The sequence below is a fragment of the Ochotona princeps genome, chromosome 8 (assembly GCF_030435755.1).
Source record: "Ochotona princeps isolate mOchPri1 chromosome 8, mOchPri1.hap1, whole genome shotgun sequence".
Lineage (NCBI taxonomy): Eukaryota > Metazoa > Chordata > Mammalia > Lagomorpha > Ochotonidae > Ochotona > Ochotona princeps.
The window spans coordinates 10,149,986-10,171,791 of record NC_080839.1 but is presented as its reverse complement, the minus strand read 5'-3'; the positions used below and the strand labels follow the sequence as shown (position 1 = coordinate 10,171,791).

At 45.5% G+C, this 21,806-nt stretch overlaps 3 protein-coding genes and 1 non-coding gene across 12 annotated transcripts in view; 3 read left to right on the top strand and 1 right to left on the bottom strand.

The window, feature by feature from the left end:
* TSGA10 (testis specific 10) overlaps positions 1-8,305 on the bottom strand; it is a 130,010-nt gene extending 121,705 nt beyond the window's left edge. For 3 of the 9 annotated variants that reach the window (XR_009245926.1, XR_001168404.3, XM_012929526.2), the window contains exons 1-2: positions 7,748-7,901; positions 77-205 (exon numbers count right to left, since the gene is read on the bottom strand). Coding sequence is in view for 1 of the 9 variants with exons in the window: in XM_012929526.2 (XP_012784980.2) it covers positions 77-205; positions 7,748-7,819 (201 nt within the window). In the remaining 8 variants the exon portion in view is untranslated. Of the gene's footprint in view, positions 1-76; positions 206-7,747; positions 7,902-8,034 lie in introns of those variants that run through there. The other 6 variants (XM_058667536.1, XM_058667537.1, XM_004594218.4 and 3 more) reach the window with 4 other exon arrangements.
* Positions 6,403-6,506, top strand: LOC118760748 (U6 spliceosomal RNA). Its single transcript, XR_004996965.2, has one exon. It is a non-coding gene; the product is annotated as a U6 spliceosomal RNA (small nuclear RNA).
* A 730-nt stretch (positions 8,306-9,035) lies between the features above and the next one.
* On the top strand, positions 9,036-11,432 carry C8H2orf15 (chromosome 8 C2orf15 homolog). The gene is made up of 2 exons (XM_058667388.1): positions 9,036-9,154; positions 10,612-11,432. Exon 2 carries the CDS (start codon positions 10,685-10,687, stop codon positions 10,958-10,960), a length of 276 nt encoding a protein of 91 aa, XP_058523371.1. The 5' UTR covers positions 9,036-9,154; positions 10,612-10,684; the 3' UTR covers positions 10,961-11,432.
* Positions 11,433-15,113: 3,681 nt separating this feature from the next.
* Positions 15,114-20,421, top strand: LIPT1 (lipoyltransferase 1). Its single transcript, XM_004594217.3, has 2 exons — positions 15,114-15,190; positions 19,244-20,421. The coding sequence occupies exon 2, from the start codon at positions 19,246-19,248 to the stop codon at positions 20,365-20,367; it is 1,122 nt and encodes a 373-aa protein (XP_004594274.2). The 5' UTR covers positions 15,114-15,190; positions 19,244-19,245; the 3' UTR covers positions 20,368-20,421.
* Positions 20,422-21,806: the final 1,385 nt, after the last annotated feature.

Below are 21,806 nucleotides of genomic sequence, written 5' to 3'. Positions count from 1 at the left end.
CCCACCCACATCTTCTTGTTTTAAAGCAAGTTCCAAATCAAATTCAGAGTAACACATATGTAAACTAAAGATAAACCTGTAATTTTAGTGTAGAGATGAATCTGTCTTGGTTTCTCACTTCTTGTTCTAGCTGGAGAGTATTCTGGTATTTTTCAGCCTCAGAAACTGGAGCCCCTAGACCAAAATCATGTTCTTTGGTGGTAACCTAGTGGAAAGAATAGGAAACAACAATACACAGCATTCGGTTAAAAACAATTCTGATTTTTTTTTTAGATTAATAAATTTTGAAAATAACGTTCTCACAAATCTTAACTGTTTAGAACAATTTCCCACCCACTAGGATGATCAAAAATTTCTGTTACAGAATTTTGTTTTCCAAACATAAATTGTGATATTGAACATGCTTTTCAAAGAAGATACTCCCTGCCTTGTCTCCAGGATAATCACTGTTTTAAGTAAATATAGATCAGTAGTAAATTAGTCTCCCTCTAGGCCTGTGTTGTCTACTGTCACATTAGCTATCTGTTTACTCTTGCTATTATACATTTACAAATGTTTGCTAAATGTATCATAAAGGTTGATTTCCATAATATATCGATTTCATAAATAAAAAAGGAAAATAAATACTGTAATAGAAAAATTGTCAAAGAATGGGTATTTACAGAAATGGCCCTTAAAGGATGTTCAATCTAGAGCTGGAAAGTGATATAAGACATGCTCTTTTAAAGATTTTTTTTTTATTGGAAAGTCAGATATACAGAGCGGAGAGACAGAGAGGAAGATCTTTCATCTGTTGATTCACTCCCCAAGCAGCCGCAACTGTCAGAGCTGCGCCAGGATCCCATATGGATGCCGGTTCTAGTCCTGGCGGCCCTGCTTCCCATCCAGCTCCCTGCTTGTGGCCTGGGAAAGAAAGCAGAAGAGGATGGGCCAAAGCCTTGGGAACTTGCACCTGCATGGAGGACCCAAAAGAGGCTCCTGATCCCGGGCTTCAGATGGGCTCAGCTCCGGCCGTTGCAGCCACTTGGGGAGTGAGCCAGCAGATGAAAGATCTTTATCTCACCTCCTCTCTGTATATCTGACTTTCCAATAAAATTTTTTAAAAAATGTTTGACTTAGGGTAACAATAAAATTATTCCTCCACTGTAGCAATACTTTTCAATATTTTAGTAAGTAAATAAACCACCTGGGAATCTGGTTTAAAGGCAGTCTCATTCACAGTAAGCCTGAGACACTACATTTCTAAGACATGGCAATCCCCATTTCTTACAACAGGATCTATACTCGGACGAGCAAAGATCTGTAACTTGAAACTGACCAAACATCCAGAGTTCTTCATAATGTCATTCCTTTCTACTTCTCCAAACTTACTTCTGACTTGACACTTCCTATTATTAAATGAGTAAATACCATTCTACACATCCTTAACTCACACAAAGCACTTCTGCTCAGGAGCCCTGCCCTCACTCTTTTCCCCATTTAACGAAAGACATTTCTAAGACTCAGCTTGAATTCCACATTCTTCAGATTTTTCCTCTGTCTTTTCCAAAGCATAATGATCATTTCTGTGTTGACATTTCTGTTTATACTGATGACAAAGCAGCTACTTGTAGCTACTTGTTTTTTCTGTAGGTCCTCTTTTTTAAAGATTCATTTCTTTTTATTTCAAAGTCAGAATGACAGGAAAGAGAGATCTTCCACTGGCTGGTTCACTCTCCAGATGGCCCCAAATGGCCACAGCCAGAGGTGAGCTGTTCTGAAGACAGGAGCTAGGAGCTTCCTCTGGGTCTCCCACATGGGTACAGGGACAAGGACCTAGGCCATGCTCAACTGCTTTCCTAGGCCATTAGCACAAAGCTGCATCAGAAGTGGAGTAGCCAGAAAACAAACCAGTACTCATGGAATGCCAGTGCTGCAGGTGGATTAGCTTAATACACCACCACACCAGCCCCTGAATGTCTTCTCTACACTATTAGAATATTAAAGACAAGCAATATTGCAAAGTTCTCTGTATCTCCACTAACCTGCCAAGTTCTATAAATAATAGAAGTTGTTAATGAAAATGTGTGGAGGTTGCTAATGCAGTGTACTCAAGCACACTATCAACTGGTAAACTGGACAGTCACAGGATTATTCTATAAAATTACCTATCAGGACAGTCTAGGGATAAAATTAGGAAGAAACCAGGGGTCCATGAGACAGTAATCAGGTTGGAATTTACCCATTCTCTTCAAGGACACTGGAGACGATGTTGCTGGACAGGAGAGCAGTTTATCTGAAATTCCCATGTCTCACTTGCTAGTTTCCACACTTCAGGTCAACTGGACATCTTCCACATTCCTGTAATCCCTAACAACCAGGAGCACGGAACGTGCTGCTATACAGATCTCAGACTCTTGATTTGGTAGTCACATAGCTCAGTAACAGCATGTATTTCAGCATTCGGTGGCCTATGTTCATATTATCTCTGCTGCTTCTGAGTTATGCAACCTTAGGTAAGTTTTTCCAGCTACTGTTTCCTCTTTTATAAAATAGGGATGATGGGGCCCGGCGGTGTGGCCTAGCGGCTAAGGTCCTCGCCTTGAACGCCCCGGGATCCCATATGGGCGCCGGTTCTAATCCCGGCGGCTCCACTTCCCATCCAGCTCCCTGCTTGTGGCCTGGGAAAGCAGTTGAGGACGGCCCAAAGCTTTGGGACCCTGCACCCGTGTGGGAGACCCGGAGGAAGTTCCTGGCTCCTGGCTTCGGATCAGCGCAGCACCGGCCGTTGCGGCTCACTTGGGGAGTGAATCATTGGACGGAAGATCTTCCTCTCTGTCTCTCCTCTCTGTATATCTGACTTTCCAATAAAATAAATAAATCTAAAAAAATAAAATAAAATAGGGATGATGAAGACAACGTTGTTACAATAGTTGTCACTACCTGGGACACCATCATTATGTATCAAAGTTTTAGTCCTGGTTCTGCTTTCAATGCCAATTTCCTGCTAATGCATAGCTGGAAGATAGGTGACAGTTTCAGTACTTAGGTCCCTGCCACCATGAGGAAGACATGGACTGAGTGATCAGCTTCAGGAGTCTAGCTCTGGTCACTGTGAGCATCTGGAGAGTAAACCAGTGGATAGCAGCCCTCTACATGCTCAATAAGTAAATAGGTAAGTAGTATGGTTATAATAGTACCTGCTGCATAAGAGCTGGGTGAGGATTAAATTACCAGGTCCTAACAAATATGTATTATTACTTACTATTATTATTACCAACTCCTCTCACTGACTCATTATCTAAGGGATAATATCCTATCTATTTTTCACTAAAATTCCTATCAAATACATTTATTCCACCTCATCATTGTTTTCATTAATCCTATCATAATCTAACAATCAACTTTATTCAGAGAGGATGAGAGACAGAGGGGAAGTTCTTCCATCCGATGATTCATTCCCCAAGTAGCAGCTAAGGCCGGACCTGAGTTGATCCGAGGCCAGGAGCCAGGAACCTCCTCCACGTCTCCCATGGCTCTGGGCCGTCCTCCACTGCTTTCCCAGGCCACAAGCAGGGAAGCTGGATGGGAAGTGGAGCTGCCACGATTAGAACCGGCGCCCATATGGGATCCTGGGTGTGCAAGGCAAGGACCTCAGCCACTAGGCTACCATGCCAGGCCCACTCATACACTTTTAAAATTATTTTTGCACTTCTAACTGCTGCAAAAGTTCTGGATGTTTGTATTCCCCACAAATTCATACAGTGAAGTCATTAACTGCCCCCAAATCATAAGAGCTACAGCCTCTGGGATCATACTTTGTTGCCCTATAAAAGGGGTCTGAGAAAGTTCCCTTACCTCTTCTAACACACTGAGGACCCAGCATGAAGATGCCATACGTAACTAAGAAGAGAGCCCCTCACCACACTCCAGATCTGCTGAGGCCACAATCCCAGATGTCACAGCCTCCAAAGGGGTGAGAATTAAGTTATTGCTATTTATAAGCCACCCCCGTTTGATAAAGCAGCCCAACAGACCAAGACATGTGCCAATCATCACTTCAAGGCTCTGCCTTTGCTTTTCCTGGGTCAAGAGGATTCTCTCCTCCAGCTCCTTCTGGGTGGCTCCTTCCCAACCTTGACTTTTCGTCTGAAATGTCATGTCACAGTCTTCCCTGACTCCTGAACTAAAGCAATCTTTCTTTCAGCTACTCTCTCCTTATGCCATCTGCATTTACCACTGCAGCAGCTTACACCATTTACTTGCCCAATTATTTACTCTTTGTCTTTACCAAAGATAACATATACTTCAAGAGATGAAGGCTCCTGCTTTGGTTATATCCCTAAAAACTGATAAGTGCTCAGTACAAAGTTGGAACTTACTAAAATATTTTCAAAATAATTGTGATAGGCTGTGCTGGGCTGGGCAAGGCTAGGCCGCAGCCACTACCAATTTACTGGAGAGGAGGCTGGGGGCAGAACTGACCAGGCAGCTGCATCTGTGGGTATGTGCTTTTGCTGGACCAAATCACACCCTGCACTGACTGGTGCACACGAGAATCAAGTCTGAGGTCACCCCAAGTGAGATTTCTTGGGGGACTCAACAACTAGATCGATGGACCCAAATCCTGGCCACAGAGAAAATGACAATATGTGGCTCAACCTTGGAAAGCACGTATAGGGACTGGGCCTCCTTAGCTGCTGAATCCTGTACAATGGACAGCATGCCCAGATGCACACAGGGGACATGACAGCCAGATTACCTAAGTCAGCACAGAATATCAAATATGTCATCAGAGGATAAAAAGCAAAACAGTTTGGACAACTCTCATGGGGAAGCTTTGCACAAAGCATATGGGTGTATGGATGCACACTGAGGTGGACTTGTTCAGCCAACAGACCTAGAAAAGATTTCAATCCTGGTGCAATGAAGCTGACGACATCTCATAACTATCAAAACCACTCAAGTAACGCCCCTGGAAGATTCTTCTCCACATTGAAGTCTTTAAGGCATCATCATATGATTGCATCCCCAGTGATGATAGAGTTGAACAGCAAACAGCAGTCCCCACCCGACTCTTACCCCACCCCTGCCCTTGCCAGCAGACCAGTGGGGGGGGGGGGAGGGGGAGAAAAGAAAAAGTAAGAAACAAACAGGGTACAGCACAGTAGCCAAGTAGCTAAAGTCCTCCCCTTGCATGCGCCAGGGATCTTAAATGGGCGTTGGCTCATATCCTGGCTGCTCCACTTCCCATTCAGCTCCCTGTTTGTGCCTTAGGAGCTGTAGAGAATAGCCCAAGGCCTTGCCACTCTGGACCCACATGGGAGACCCAGAGGAGGCTCCTGGCTCCTGATCAGGTCAGCTCTGGCCACTACAGCCATCTGGAAAATGAACCAGGGTTTGGAAGATCTTCCTCTCTGTCTCTCCTTCTCTCTCTAAAATCTGACTTATCAATAAAAAATAATAAATCTTCAAAAAAAAAAATGAAACATTTGTCCCATCTACCTTCCTCCATATCTCGGCCCTCCCTACCCTGACTGGAGGCCCACATGGGCACGCATCCATCTTAACTATGCAAACAATATTATAAATAAAATGAAAATTTTAAAAATTAAAAAACAATAAATGTTGATGATTCAAATACATTTCAATGATAAATCGGAGTCACAAGCAACTGTGAAGAGGATTCATGAATAAATGAATAGTAAATAAAAGGAAACTAGAAATTTCTTCTAGGAAGCATGACTGTAAAACAAAAACCAGAGCAAAAGTTGAAATGATGAATACTGTGAGAAGTCCTTTCAAAAGAAGAAACACTCATCTCTAATTCTCTTTACATCAAGGACTCCTTTCAGAAACCAACAAAAACCCTAGGTCCAGGTCTCAGGAAAATGTGAACACTGCACATACAAAACTTGACAATTTGGGAGAGGTGGAGGTAGTTTTAGAACTCCCTAAGGTAAGATCCTTGGACCTTTAAATGTCAGTTAAGTATGCCTTACACTATGTATTTTTTATTTTATTTTATTTTATTTATTTGAAAGAGTTAAGGACACGGAGGCAGAGGAAGAGAAACTTTCCATCTGCTGGTTCACTCCCACACTGCCACAAGGCCAGGGCTGAGTCGGGCTGCAGCCAGGAGCTGCCTCCCGACTGAGGCATCCACCACTGCTTTCCCAGGGCTGCAGCAGAAGCCAAGCACCCAGGACATGCATCGGTGCCCACAAGGAATGCATGCATCGCAGCAGTAGCTTTACCCACTACCACACAATGCCAGCCCCAGCCATACAGTATTAAAAATATCATTCCTAAGACACAGGTTAATGTTGATTGACAGAAAGACAGCTGGTTAATTACCTAATTAATATGGGTAATGCTAACTGACCAAGAAAGACAGCTGAGGAAACCCGGGTCAAGCATGCACTGTGTCTGAGATAAAAAGACAGACAGTGCTATGATACAGAGAAGATTAGCACAGCCCCTGCACAAAATGACAGGCAAAAGAGACAGAGAAATACATCATTTAAAAAAAAATCTCCTGGCCATGTCATCCATGATTGTCAACAACTGTAAAAAGGACTTAATGTCCATCAAAAATGCAGCATTTCAATTGTGACAAACCCTTACAACAGAAGACTACCCAGCAAACCAACTACAAACAAGAGTAAATCTTAAACATGTACAGAAGGAAGAGTCACAAGAAGGGACTAACTGCAATTCTATTAAGTTAAAAACAAGCCAAACTAAACACATACGCTCATGTATGTATGGTCTCAACCCATAACAAACTATAAGAAAAAATGATCTTACTAGTTGAGATAGTGGCTACCTCTGGGAAGAGAAAGGGGTGGGCATCATCTGCTGAGTTTTAAAACTACAGCGTCCTAAAACCAACTGGAACAGCTGAAAAAGACAGAAGAACCCAGACGACCTCTACCTGATAATGTTCTGAACAACATACAATGATTTTCTTCAGAAAGTTAACAAATGTGCTACCTTCCGGGACTAACATTAAATATTGCCAAGCAAAGGAATTAGCGTAAATTTCATTATATATTCATTAAAAAGCAATAAAGTCAATTTTTGGCTGACTAGGACTTCAGGATGCAGTCAACAATATCTTGGCAGAGAAGGGCTAGAATGGAAGAAGAAAAAATGCTGGGACACGGTCATCCATGCAAACTTTCCCAAAGCCGCAATTATTGACTATATTTGTGGAGAGAAAAAACCCCACATTGTATTGTTAAGCATTTTCGGTATCAGGTCTATGATCAATCAGTTGCCAATTTAAGACCCAAAATTAGTTTCCGAACAAACGCCGGTTTATCCTGCCTTTGCTGTATTATATGAGATATATAATTTATGAGATTTTTCATGCAAACGCCTACGTAATCTCGGCCCTTGGCCTCTCTAAATCTTCACAGACCCTGAAGAGAGGCTGAGAGGCAAGGCTGAACCTCCCCATCTCTGACTTCCCCTCAGCTGCACTACCAAGTTTCCAAACAGAACAGTGTCCCGGACAACCCAGCCGGAGCGCGCCGGGAAGCGAAGCGGTCACCATAGGGACTAGACTCCCGAGTCCAGACAACCAAGGGCGAGGTTCGTTCCTGGAGGGTTGCCCGGGCCCGCCGCCCTGCCCGCCACACGCCCCTCAAAGCGGCTCCAGCCGCCTCAGCTCACCCCCCGACCCCCACGCCCATGACACTCGCCCTCCTGCAGCCCGGGACCTTCGGCTCCAGCAGGGGCTTCACCCCCAAAGCCGGCGCACCTCCGTGGCTTCTCCCTGGCGTTCCGGGTCCCTCCCAGGACTTGTCCGCCCGGCGTCCTCCGCGGAGCTCATCCCGACGACCGCCAGGTTTCTGCCTCAGCCGGCCAAGCAGGGCCCTCCCGGTCTCCATCCTCCGCCCCTTTCTCCGCCCCTTCCCACACCCCCCCAAAAACGACCCTGCCCCGCCCTGGACCGGGGTCGGAGGAGGGAGGGACCCGGCGGCAAGCAGGCGGGGGCGGTTAGCGCCAGCGGGATCCGCCCTCGGGCCCGCCCTTCACGCTCTGTACCTGAGGCGGGCTCGTCTTCCACCTCAGCGGCGCCTCCGCTCCGCTTCCGTCCCACGCGCCTCCAGCCCCCGTGCGCACGCGTCCCTGGCTCGACCCTTCCTCTCGAAAGCGCTACAGGCCTTGCGCGCGCAGCTACGCACCGAGCGACGCGTACATCCACCTGTCTGCCTTACAGGGCGCCGGGGAGAGGCGTCTTCCTGGCCCCTCCGCGCCGCGCAGGCGCACGCCCACGCAGCGCCCAGCTGCCGGCCGGAGCGTCCGGTCTCCTAGTAACCAGACGCGAGCCCCTGTCTCCCAGAGGTCTTCCCGACCCGCTAGCCCACCTGGACGTGACGCGCATGCGCAGGCGTGTCTCGTTGCCCCGCCTTGGCTCAGCCTGGAGCACCTGCTGCTTCCCGGTGGTGCCTTTCTCTGCTACACACCCCCGCGGTCCAGAATCTTTTTGGGACCTGAGTTCGGCGAACCGATTACCCTTCGGAACTGCCATCGGCGGGGCTTCTGCCGCAGCCTACCGCCCTGCTGGAAGAAGCCTCAGGTGGGGAAAGGGTCAGCTCTTGCACCAGAGTCACAGTTGAATTGGGAAGAGACAAAACCAGCCACGAAAGCCTTGGTTCCTTAGGTTCTTTTCCACTGTTTCCTCCGTAAGCTGGTTCTTCTCCAAACCCGCTTTCCATAAGAACCGGGGATGTTGAAACGCAAAAGAAAAAGAAGTGCAACCTCAGTTGGTTGCTATTTAATACTTGTAGCCGTTGTTTTCTGTTGAATACTATTATAAGTTCTCTCAGCCTGTGACCTGAGAACACCCATCTGACTTACCCTTTTGTAGGATTTTTGGCCTTTCGGGTGTCTTAAAAATAAAATGAAGAAAAGTAAACATAGAAGTATTCTGCCAATTTTTTTTAAGAGCTCAGCTTGCATGGGGGATATTTCTCCATATTTAACATACCCCATCCTTCTTAACCCAGAAGCTTCCGTTGTGAGCCATCCGTTGTGACTTCATCCCTTGCTTTTTTCTACTGATAATACAGGTCACTCAGTTTTCACAGCCGTCCTCGGATGACCTTGAGGTACAAGCCTCTGCATTTCGAAAGCAAGTTCGCGTTTGACAAAACAATTCCTGGTGAGTGTTAGTTATTTTAAAAAGTTGGAGAGAGTTCTAGTTCATAGGATATTATTATATTATTACGCTCAGCTAATTCCCACAACCTGGTTCTTTACCGTGAGCTGAAACACACCAGACGCAACAGAGCAGGAATGGGTAGAGGGGAACGGGAGAGCAAAGAAAAGCAAGAGAGAAGAGAGGGGTAAGAGCGGGGTAAGAGGGGGAGGGATAAGAGCCGGGAAAAGAGAGCGAGCCGCACCTGGGGGAGCCTTTTTGTCGGCCAGGTATAGGGGGTGGGGATTGGGAGGGATTGAGGGCAGGCCCCCAGGGGATTGGCGCCTGCAGGTGAATGCCTAGGGATGATTGACAAGTGGGTGGAGTTGGGGACGGGGCTGGAAGATTGGGAGGTGGGATTCAGGTGGAAAGCCAGGTTACATTCGATTGGTGGATAGCTAGGCCGGCGCGAACTTCATGAGCTGTGAGGAAGAAGGAATGGCGACGGGTATTGGAATAACTCCTTACAGTGAGTACTTCCCACCACACACACATACATAAACCATTACTGGCAGGAATAACTTTTATGTTAGAATAGATTTCTTGATAAGAGTGCATTTAACCGTGTGCTTTATTTTGCCAGCTGCTTGCGGCTTTCATGGGGGTGTCTGTGTCTTTACATGATCTCATATTTTTGTAACATTGGTTTTCAGCTACCATTTTTGTAAGTATAACTAGATACTAGAAAGTTGAAAGTCCCTTTTTATTATTGTTATTTTTTAAATGTTTATTTGGGAAGTGGGGAGGGTTCCCATCTGCTCATTCACCCCCCAGAATGCCTGCTGGAGCCTGGGATCAAACTGGGAGCCAGGAACACAATCTGAAATGAGACATGAGTGTCCCCGCTGCCTGCTAGACAAAATGTTCATTGTTCGCTAAGAGAAAACTAAAAGTTTTAACGAAAAAAATACCTTAAAAATAATTCTGCTCTCTAAAATCTTTATGGTGCTAAGAAGTCTGTCCTGTCTCCCATATTGGTCAACTTTTCCTAGAAATTCCTGCCCACCTTTCAAAGTCCAGCCCTGACCTAGGCCTTTGCAAGGCCTCCTTCTGTGTTCCCTGTGCATCTCTTAATAGATCTGACATCCTTAATAACTAGTGCCATGTTGATATTGGACATGTTTAGTTATTGCAGAATACCTAGCAAAGTGTTTGGTCTTCGGTAACTATTTCTATAACCCATTAATAATTATACATTTTTTACTAACAAGAATAATAAAAATCATAATTATAGGAAGTTCTATTATTTTAAGAAAGGTGCTCAACATAAAATTGTGCAAATTTCTTTCTAAAAATAGTTTTAGTGGAATATAAAGAACCTGCAAGCCCTCTCACAAAAAAAAAATAAACGTTTAAGGGTGGAAAGTGATTTTCCTGTAATTTCTGCTGTATTCACTTGTTTCCTGCATTTTGTTTTTCAGTAATCAAGTTGAAACTTTTCCACTACTTAGAAGAGTAACTCCAAACCATCGTGTTATTTGTTCAGCTGTCCCGATGGGATTTTCACTTAGTAAATCTGTCACTCAGGTGTCTGCTATGCATACTACCTCAAAAATGGATGACCACCTCATGCCGGAGACTGAAAAAACCAAGTTGGAACCTGTGACTCAGTTATTTCAAACCACCAAGAAAATAAGGTTAGAGGACAGAAGTGAAGCAAACTTTACGAGGATAGAAGGGACTGGCACGGGTTACATTTCAGAGAATGACTTAGGAGCAGTGGTATATGTTAAAGAAAGTGATGGAATAGAAATGACAGATTTGGAATGAAGTAATTTCTACCTGTTAACAAAGAAAGCAAACACTGCTCTTTGAAAGAAGAGGGTATTGAATGAGAACTGAACTTTATTCAGAAAACCTAGCGAAATGAGGGGAGATTATTTTTCACTCTTTAGGGACCATCTTAGACTGCACATTTTGATAATGAATATTCAAAAGGCAGTTGCTCCAGGAAGAAAAAGCCTTCCAAACCGATTTCTCTGGTATTATATTCTATCCTTATTAAAAATGAGAGTTTTTCAGTAACAATATTTGAATGACATCAGAACATATTTTGTATTTCTTCGGTAAGTTTTTTTTTTAAGTGTGCAAGAATTTGACATCAGTATTTCACATGCCGTGTGGTATCACAGTTTTGTATGTTGTAGTTCCAGTTTGGAATATTGCTTAGGATACTTTACCGTCCCACATTTTACATTTCCATTCTGTAAAAGATCACTACAAATAAACTCTGAGAAAGACATTTCACATTTAGTATTTTCCATTTAAAAACTTATTTTCCTCACATCTAAATCATTTCACAGTTAGAAAATGACTCTTTCCGGGCCTGGCATGGTAGCCTGGTGGCTAAGGTCCTCACCTTGCACACACCGGGATCTCATATGTGTGCTGGTTCTAATTCCAGCAGCCCTGCTTTCATCCAGCTCCCTGCTTGTGGCCTGAGAAAACAGTAGAAGACAGGCCAAAAGCCTTGGGACCATGTACCCACGTGGGAGACCCAGAAGCAGCTCTGGGCTCCTGGCTTTGGTTCGGCACAGCTCCGACCGTTGCAGCCGCTTGGGGAGTGAATCAACGGAAGGAAGATCTTCCTCTTTGTCTCTGCCCCTCTTTGTATATCTTTCCAATAAAATAAATAAATAAATCTTTAAAAAAAATAGCTCTTTCCAGGTATAATGGTTTATCTTGTAGATGTTACAGTTTTATACCACCAGTATTTAATTTTTTTAAAGATTTATTTTTTATTACAAAGTCAGATATACAGAGAGGAGGAGAGGCAGAGAGGAAGATCTTCCATCCATTGATTCACTCCCCAAGTGGTTGCAATGGCCAGAGCTGTGCCAAACCGAAGCCAGGAGCCAGGAGCTGCTTCTGGGTATCCATGTGGGTGCAGGGTCCCAAGGCTTTGGGCTGTCCTCAACTGCTTTCCCAGGCCACAGGCAGGGAGCTGGATGGGAAGCAGGTCCACTGGGATTATAACCACCACCCATATGGGATCCTGGCACATGCAACACGAGGACTTTAGCCACTAGGCCTCCATGCCAGGTCCAAGTGTTTAATTTTTAAAAAGCATAGTGTTTAATAAAAAGCTTGTTTTGTTATTAACCAGTTATTAAAATGTCTTATAGGGAGCAGCAATATTGCTACATGAAATTAAAGCCATTTTGTCAATTGTGACCTGCTACTATGTACTTTTCTGAGATTCTTTTTAAATTTTTCCCCTTTTACACAAAACTATTATGTATGTTTTGAATGTGTTCCTGAGCTTTAATGAAAACGTCTGATGCCCATTTGTATAACCTCCTTAGTAGTCATGAAAATAGGAAAAGACATCTTTGAGGGGAAATCAAGATTTTACAAATCACAAAAATATTGAGGAAATTTATTCCTAGGTAATATGGGACCTAGAGGGGAAAGAAATGTTGAATTGAACTGAAGGCAATAAGAGTGCTTGTGTCATTTATGAACATAATTCTTTGGAAGAGAAAAAAAATGCACAAGTGATTCATTTGCTCACCTACCCTGGCTTTGTGCTTTGAGCTGGAGATACAGCAGTGAGGCAGACAGCCACGGCCTTGCTAGTGCCTTCGACCAGGGAAGACAAATCACAAGTTACACAACAGTTGCATAAGATACAAACCATGATGCGCCATGAGGAAAAACTAAAGCATACAGAGAGACATTGTAAGAGGAACAGCACATAAACTTAATTTTAACTCTGAGAACCAGGAAGGCTTCTCTTGAGGACATGAAATTTACACTTTTTGTTTTGTTTTGCATTGATGTGGTTGTCCCAGTAGATAGTGACTTGGAGAATGTGTTGATGGTTTGGAAGTGGGAAGAAAAAGATGTTTCTACCAAGACTTTACAGGTATAGGCATGAAAAATCCCGGGGGGGGGGGTGCAGGGGGAGGGAATTCGGCAGTGCAGATTCTGGACACTCCCAGGTGTCCAACACATGGAACTAAAAGTAAAAAATTTTGAAGCTGTATACAGATGTGGTATTTAAGCCATGGACTTTAGATTGCTTAAGGAAAACATACAAGTGTAAAATAAAAAAAACTCAACATTCAGGGGCTGGTGAGAGTGGGAACAGCCGGGGACTGAGGAGTTGTCAGTGGAGCTGGAGAAAAACCGAGACAGGTTAATAATGCCAAGGTTACCAAAGGAGTCTTAGAGGTGGAAGCAGTCAACAGCTTTGGCACACTGAAAGGGTCTAGCCACATGAATGTCACCAATGACCTTAGCAAAGAGCACTTTTGCTGGAATGACGAGGCAAAAGCCATTTCAGGGTAGGATGAAAATGATTTGGAAGAGTAGATGCATGCTGGATATGCACCAGCTCTTCCAAAAAGCTAGCTCTGAAGGGAGTAGAAGGATGAAGTTGGGGGACTGCTATCCTGGACATAGCGGATAAAACCTCTGCCTGCAGCACCAGCATCCCCAGTGGGCAACAGTCCACATCACAGCTGCTCCACTTCCAATCCAGCCCCCTGCTAATGCGCCTAAGCAAGCAGGGAAGAATGGCCCAAGTGCCTGGGCCCCTGAATCCATGTGGGAAACCCTGAAGAAGCTCCTGGTTTCTGGCTCTGGATTGACCCAGTCTCAGCCACTGTGGCTATCTGGGGAGTGAACCAGCAGATGAAAGATCTGTCTCCCCATCTAACTCTGCCTTTCAAATAAAAAGCAAAAATAATTCCTTTTATGTTTTTAAAGGGTGAGGGTGTTAGAAGAGAGGTCATGAGAGGGGAGCCTGAGATGAGATAGGGTACAGCATGTTTGAGTGTCCCAGAGAAGTGAAGGAGTGGCAGGGGACAGAAGTCTTGGTGCAAGGAGAAAAAAAATGGGACTGACTACCACCACCTCAGAAGGAAACTGGGGTGTCGGGAGCAGAATAAAATAAAACACCTTCTATTTTAGAGCCATGGAATTCAAAGGAATATTAACAGTTAATATCATGCGGCTAGTTCAAATAAGAAAACGCCTATGGAAATTAATTCTGGACCCTATTTCCACCCGCATACTCCAAGACTAACAGAGTGACAGCATTCTAAAGGCTTGATGATAACCGAGTCCCTGTGTCTTCATTGTAGCTTTTTATGACACCCTGGCTAGTGACAATATCAGCAAGTTGTAAGCCTTGATCACTTCTTCAACTCCAAGAGGCTGGTCTTGGCGATTTCAAGAAGTGGGGCTCCCACCGGAACCCTTGACCCCTGGCTGGCTTGATCGTGGCGTTGGCCAGCCGCTTGCCACTGCTGGTGATCAGCAGTTTGTTAACGCGGTAATTAGCTACCTGAAACTCTGGTGGTGTGGGGGGTTCATCCTCTGCCACCTGCTGTGAGGGACTTCCCTAAGTCAGGATCACTAGCCTGGGGGTGTGTTTTCCACTCCCCTTCAACCTCCCTTACTTCTTGCCATCTCTATTACGAATGCCAACGTTTATTGCTCCACATGCACTTTCCTTCCCAACTGACTGACCTGTCAAGGAGAGTTTCACCTGCCGTTTGGACGGTGGGAAGGCGCTGCGTGAAGACTCGGGGTGATGCCTACACGTTCCCTGCAGAGCACCAGCTGGGACACCCCTAAGCTCGCTCCACCACACGCCCCTGGATGGCGGCTACCCCTGTCACGCGGGGACCTCCCGTGTGAACTACGGATTCATGACTTTCCGTACTTGAAATGCAACGTGGCCTGAGTCTCTGCCTAGAGTCTGGCTCGGCCTTGGCTCCCTCCCCGCCCACCGGCGCCCCGGGACCCGGTCAGCCGGAGGCAGGGGCCGTGCCGCCGCCATAGCCCCGCCCCCGCCCGGCACTTCCGCCGGCTGCCGTGAAGCTCGGGGGCGGGCCCGACGGTGGCTCCGCCCACGGGCCGGGTCGAAGGGAGGGGCCGCGCTGTGTGCCCCCTGCTCTGTGGGCCGGGTGCCCGCGGTCACGCGCGTTCCGGCTTCTCACGGACCCGCGTGAACACGCACGAGGCCGGGGACGCGACAGGAAGCTGCCGGTGAGTGAAACCGGAAACAAGATCTTCGGGGCTGTGGCGGACGGACGTGGGTTCCGGAGTGGTTCGCGGGCTTCTCCCAGCTAGCTTCAAGTGTGGGACCCGAGCGACCCAGCTCCCTGAGGACGGGCTCCCAGTGCTCGTTACCGGCTGGTGCTCGAGGCCGTGGTCGACCCAGGAGGGAGGGTCTGTTCCGAAAAACACGCTGGATGTTTAGCTGTGTGCACGCCCCACAGAGAGCCCAAAAGGCGCGGTAAAACGTGCACGCTCCCATGATGAGATTTTGTGTTTTGTTTCTTTTGCTTTTCTGCGTGCTGATGGAGAAGCCCCTAAGAACACGGAAATGAGAATGTCTTCCTAGGGCTGGGGCTTTTAGCTTGACGATTAAAGTGCCCCTGTGCCGTGGGACTCCCCACGTTCCGTCTTGAAGTATCTGGGTCCATTCCCCAGTTCGGTTCCCTCCAACGCCCTACTTCCCTGCTAGTGCCCGCCTTGGCAGGTAGCAGGTGGGCTCAGGACCCCGGGTTTCAGCCTGTGCAGCCAGGCCGTTACCAGAGTGAACCAGGCAAAGTAGAAGGTGCAAGTAGCAGTAATGTAAAATGATTTTCGAAGAACGTTTTCTCCAGGCCTTCAAAGGCTTGACTGTATCCTGACAGCTAAAGAAGCCTGTGTGCGACCTGGCATAATGCCTCAATTGGCTAATACTCGCCCTTCAAGCGCCGGGTTCCTGTTCATGTCCCAGCTGCTCCACTTCCCATCCAGCTCCCTGCCTGTGGCCTGGGAAAGCAGTGGAGGACGGCCCAAAGCCTTGGGATCCTGCACCCATGTGCAAGACTGGGAAAATTTTCTGGCTCCTGGCTCCAGGCATTGTGGCCATTTGAGGAGTGACCCAGCGTACTGAAGATCTCTGTCTCTCCTCTCTGTAGATGTGCCTTTCCAATAAAAACAAATTAATCTTTAAAAAAGAAAAAGGGAAGGCAATGTAGGGCTGGCGTATGCGGCATAAGCAGCCAAGCTGCTGCCTGCCATGCTGGCTGCACATATGGGTGCTTTTCTGATCCAGCTCCCTGTTAATGGTGGGGTGAGAGGGAGGGGCCTCTGCCCCCCAACTGGGAAACTCTGGTGAAGCTCCTGACTTCTGCCCTGGCCCAGCTCTGGCCTTTGCTGCCATCAGAGGCCTAAACCAGAGAGCGGAAGATCTCTCTGTAACTGAACTTCAAATAAATGTTTTAAAAAGGGGTGCACCAGTCCCAGCTGACTCCAAGCCCCCTGTCGGTAACAGGACTATTTTAGCTTCAGGTTCTATGATCAGGACCTGAGGTGGTTTCCTCAGGCCCCAACCCATGAGACGCTGAAACCTAGAACTCAGTCCCTTTGTTCTGATTCTGTATTCACCCAGAGCACTTGTGACCATTTGGCTTTTTCAGTGTTCCTGTAAACCAGTGGTTGGGCAGGCTCATCTGGGTGTTTGGCTGATGGTGTATAGTGTACTTGGAAATCAGCAAGTTAGCATCCAAACTTTTTTTGATACAACCCTTTGCACTTCTTTTTAAGTCAGAGTTACAGGGAAAGCAAAAGAGATTTTCCATTTGCTGGTTCACTGCCCAGATAGCTGCAGTGATCAACACTGAGCCCGACCAAAGCTGGGAGCCAGGGTGCTCGTCTCCCAGGCACCACAGCTTCCAGGTCTGCCTCGACAAGGGTGGCAGGCACCCAAACTCTTGGGCCATCTTCCACCCTTCCACCGCCTTTCCCAGGCCATTAGGGAGTTAGATCAGAAATGGAGCAGCTGTGACCAGTGCTCACATGGAATGCCGGCATCACAAGCCACAGCTTTCCTCAAGTGTACAGGAATTCCTAAGACATATCAAATAGACACATTTCTGTTAACATTAATTTTATGAAGCATTCTGTGCGGTCCAAACCATTTAAAATAAGTTGGAAGTTAATTACTTGCCAGAGTTATTTAATTGTAAATGGTAGATCCAGGATTAAAATTTTAAGCTGTGGAGCTGACATGATGGTTCAACCGGCTAATCCTATGCTTTGCAAGCACCAGCATGCCATATGGGCACTGGTTCTTTTCCTACTTGGGGCTTCTGGCTTCAGATCAGCAGCCATTTGGGCACTGAACCAGCAAATTGAAAATCCTTGTCTTTCCTCTTTGTATATCTGCCTTTCCAGTAAAACTAAATTTAAAAAAAATAATAAAATTTAAACTGTTAACTGCTTTGCTATCCTGCTTCACTGTGTATATTCAGACAGGTATGACAGCCTCTGTGCTTTTTTTTTTTTAAGATTTATTTTTATTGCAAAATCAGATAGGCCATGCCGCCGGGCCCAGCCTCTGTGCTTTTACCTATGCCTGTAAATTCTGTGTGTGTGTGTGTGTGTGTGTGTGAACATATGGCCAGAGATAAGATGGATACATACTAGCAGGTTAAATGTTATTTTAAGTGGCAGAATTATGGATTCTTTTTAAAAAATATTTATTGGGCCCGTCGGCGTGGCCTAGCGGCTAAAGTCCTCGCCTTGAACACGCCGGGATCCCACATGGGCGCCGGTTCTTATCCCGGCGGCTCCACTTCCCATCCAGCTCCCTGCTTGTGGCCTGGGAAAGCAGTCGAGGACGGCCCAATGCATTGGGACCCTGCACCCGCGTGGGAGACCCGGAAGAGGTTCCTGGTTCCCGGCATTGGATCGGCGCGCATCGGCCCATTGCGGCTCACTTGGGGAGTGAAACATCGGATGGAAGATCTTCCTCTCTGTCTCTCCTCCTCTCTGTATATCTGACTTTGTAATAAAAATTTAAAAAATCTTTTAAAAAATATTTATTTATTTTTATTGGAAATGCAGATATATAGAGATAAGAAGATACAGAAAGATCTTCTATCTACTGGTTCACTTCCCAAGAGGCTGCCATGCCTGAGCTGAACCAATCCGAACCCAGGAGCCAGGAGCCTCTTCTGGGTCTCCCACGCAGATGGAAGGTCCCAAGGCTTTGGGCTGTCCTCTACTGCCTTCCCAGGCCACAAACAGGGAGCTGGATGGGAAGTGAAGCAGCCAGCACATGAACAGGTGCCCCTGTGGTATCTAGGCGCATGCAAGGTGAGGATTTAGCCATTGAGCTATTGTGCCAGGCCCAGGATTAGGAATTATTTTGTTTTCTTATCTATATCTTACTATTTTTCTCAATGAACATGCATTACTTGCTAATTCAAAACAGTTTCCTTAGATTTGATGGAGTGGGCATTTCACCTACAACATCAGAGTACTTAATTCCTGGATCCAGGTCCTGACTCTAGCTTTATAGCAATGCAGTATCTCCTCCAGGGAGATAGCAGTGTTGGATCAAACAATTAGGTCCCTGCCATCCCCATGGGATCCCAATCTGGGGTCTAGCTGAGCCTCTGCAGGGATCTGTGGAGTTATTTAGCAAAGAAGAGTTATCTGTCCCTTAACCCTCACTTATACCTCTCAAATAAATAAATGCGTTAAAATGATTTGGAGCAGGTATTTGACCTACTAGTTAAAGAGGCCATTGAGGTGCTTTACAGGCCATGTCTCTGTTAATATGCACCACCAGGGGGCAGCACTATTGGCTCAAGAATCCAGTTTCTGGCACCTGTCTGTAGTTCCAGTTATTGCAGGTATTTGAAAAATGAACCAGTGAATGGAAGCTTTATATATCTCTGTCTCTCAAATATAGTAGCAGTATCTTTCATAGATTTGAGATTTAGTGCATAATATATTTGTGGTACTTATTTGAATATAGCAGTAATATTTTTCTTAGATTTGAATTCAGTGCATAATGTTTTTCTGGTAAACTTACTATTTGAAAAATATATCAACTGAATTATTTGTCTCTGAGTACTGTGTTGTAGTTTCAAAAGACTCGTGATAAAGCTAAAAGGCATGGGAAGAAACTAGCCTGGATTCTTATGAGAATTAGGTATGTTTGGATTAAATAACCCATAACTGATATCTAGAAAACAGGATTTAGTTTTGCCTTTTTTCTTCTCATGTATTCACTTGTCTGTATTCCATTTGTTTAAGGCATGGTGATTCCATTTTCAATAAAGAACTGCTTCCAGTTCCTTTGTAGCCACAAGGTCCCAGCAGCTAGCTTGAAAACTACAGTAAGAAGTGGGCTCATCCTACAGTCGATTTCCAATGACGTTTATCAGAATCTGGCTGTGGAAGACTGGATCCATGACCATGTGAGCCTAGAAGACAAGCCAGTCCTTTTCTTTTGGAGAAATTCTCCGTCAGTTGTGATTGGCAGGCATCAGAATCCCTGGCAGGAATGTAATCTGAATCTGATGAGAGAAGAAGGTATAAAACTGGCCCGGAGGAGGAGTGGTGGAGGGGCAGTCTACCATGACTTGGGCAATATCAATTTGACTTTCTTTACAACCAGAAACAAATACGACAGGATGAAGAATCTGAAATTAGTTGTGAGAGCCCTGAACACTGTTCAGCCCCAGCTGGATGTGCAAGCTACCAAAAGATTTGACCTTTTGCTTGATGGACAGTTTAAAATCTCAGGAACAGCCTCTAAGATTGGCCGGACGACTGCCTACCACCACTGTACCCTTTTGTGTTGTACTGATGGAACCACCTTGTCTTCGGTACTAAAGAGCCCTTCCCCGGGGATCCAGACGAATGCCACGACCAGCACTCCCGCCGTGGTAAAGAATCTGCTTGAGAAAGATCCCACCCTGACCTGTGAGGCGGTGACGAAAGCCGTCGCTGCCGAGTATGCTGCCTGTCATCAGCTTGATGATCACATCACCCTAATCAACCCAGCCGATGAGACCCTGTTCCCTGGGATAAACAGCAGAGCCCAAGAGTTACAAACTTGGGACTGGCTATATGGCAAAACTCCAAAGTTTAGTATCAACACTTCCTTTAATGTTTTATGTGGACACTCATGTCTAGAAATTAAAGTATTCATAGATGTAAAGAATGGAAGAATTGAAATCTGCAGTATTGAAGCACCTGATCATTGGTTGCCACTGGAAATATGTGACAAATTCAATTCAAGTTTTATTGGCAGTAAGTTTTGCCCAAACGAAGCTACCATGCTAACAGATATATTACTTAGAACATATCCAGAAGACCAAAAACTGCACAGTAAATGGAATATCCTCTGTGACAAAATTAAGGGAATAATGTGATTCCAAAATTTCTTGATACCATTTCAGTGAGAAAATAAAAAGATTTCTGATGCACTTCGTATATCTCTTTAGAAAAACAAGAGAGAAGGCCTAGTCTTCCTGTAACTCCCATTTGAGATGATCACCCTGTCCATATTTGCTGCTGTCTTCTAGGATTCTGTTTCTTCATTGATTTAACACAGGCACATATCTATTGCCTTTTTACTGACCATGTAAGCCAGATTAGATACTCTGAATTTGCCTTTTTTTTTAAAGATTTATTTATTATTATTGGAAAGATATACAGAGAGGAGGAGAGACAGAGAGGAAGATCTTCCATCCGATGATTCACTCCCCAAGTGAGCCGCAACGGGCCGATGCGCGCTGATCCGAAGCCAGGAACCTAGAACCTCTTCCAGATCTCCCACGCGGGTACAGTGTCCCAATGCATTGGGCCGTCCTCGACTGCTTTCCCAGGCCACAAGCAGGGAGCTGGATGGGAAGTAGAGCTGCTGGGATTAGAACCGCCCATGTGGGATCCCAGGGCATTCAAGGCGAGGACTTTAGCCGCTAGGCCACGTCACCGGACCCTGAATTTGCCTTTTTAAGGTTTTTTGTTTTTTTGTTTTTTTGTTTTTTCATTTTTCTTACTTCTAAGAATTATAACCCAGGCTTCTTGCTCCCTGTGTTATCTTAAACTCTAAAATTCTCCTTTCAGTTACGTAGTTAACCCTCAGGATATCCCAAGGATACCAGGACATCCCAAGGATACCAGGAAGAACCTGCGGATGACCAAGTTCCTTAATAAATGACATGATGCTGGCGTATATAATTTCTGTAATCTTCCTGTATGTTATAAATTGTTTCTAGATGTTGTAATAATAGAAAAGCTGTGCAAATAGTTGTTATATTGTATGGCTTCGAGCTTCCTGGCAAGCACAGAAGCCTGAACAGGTTCAGTAAAGATTCAGTTCCACCCACCCCCTGTATTCATTTACATTCCCACCAACAGTATTGGAATTCTTCGTTCTCTGTATCCTCAACAGCATTCATTAGTTTCATTTTAATAATAGGCATTCTCACTGGAGTGAGATGGTGTCACATGGTGGTATTTATTTGCATGGATTAACGCAGAGCTTCATGAGGGTGCAGGAGCCCAAGCACTTGGGCCATCTTCCATTGCTTTCCCAGGATACACGGGCAGGAAACTGTAGAGAAACAGAGCAGCCAGGACTCAAGCTGGCACTCTGATACAGAACACAGGCATTCAAGCAGTCCCTTTACGCACTTCAGAGCACTTGAATCCAGAATAATTTTCCCTCTTTCAGGTCAAGATTAGTATCTTCATGATTGCTATTTATTATTTGTTGAATTATTTTGCAACAGTTAAATAATAGAAAAGCTTGCAAAATGGTTGCATTGGCTGTATGGCCTGAGAAGAAACACTGTACTGTAAGTCT

What these genes read in the sequence shown, in the direction of transcription:
- LIPT1 (XM_004594217.3), top strand. Translation starts at nt 19,246, where the DNA reads ATGGTGATTCCATTTTCAATAAAGAACTGCTTCCAGTTCCTTTGTAGC.
- C8H2orf15 (XM_058667388.1), top strand. Translation starts at nt 10,685, where the DNA reads ATGGGATTTTCACTTAGTAAATCTGTCACTCAGGTGTCTGCTATGCAT.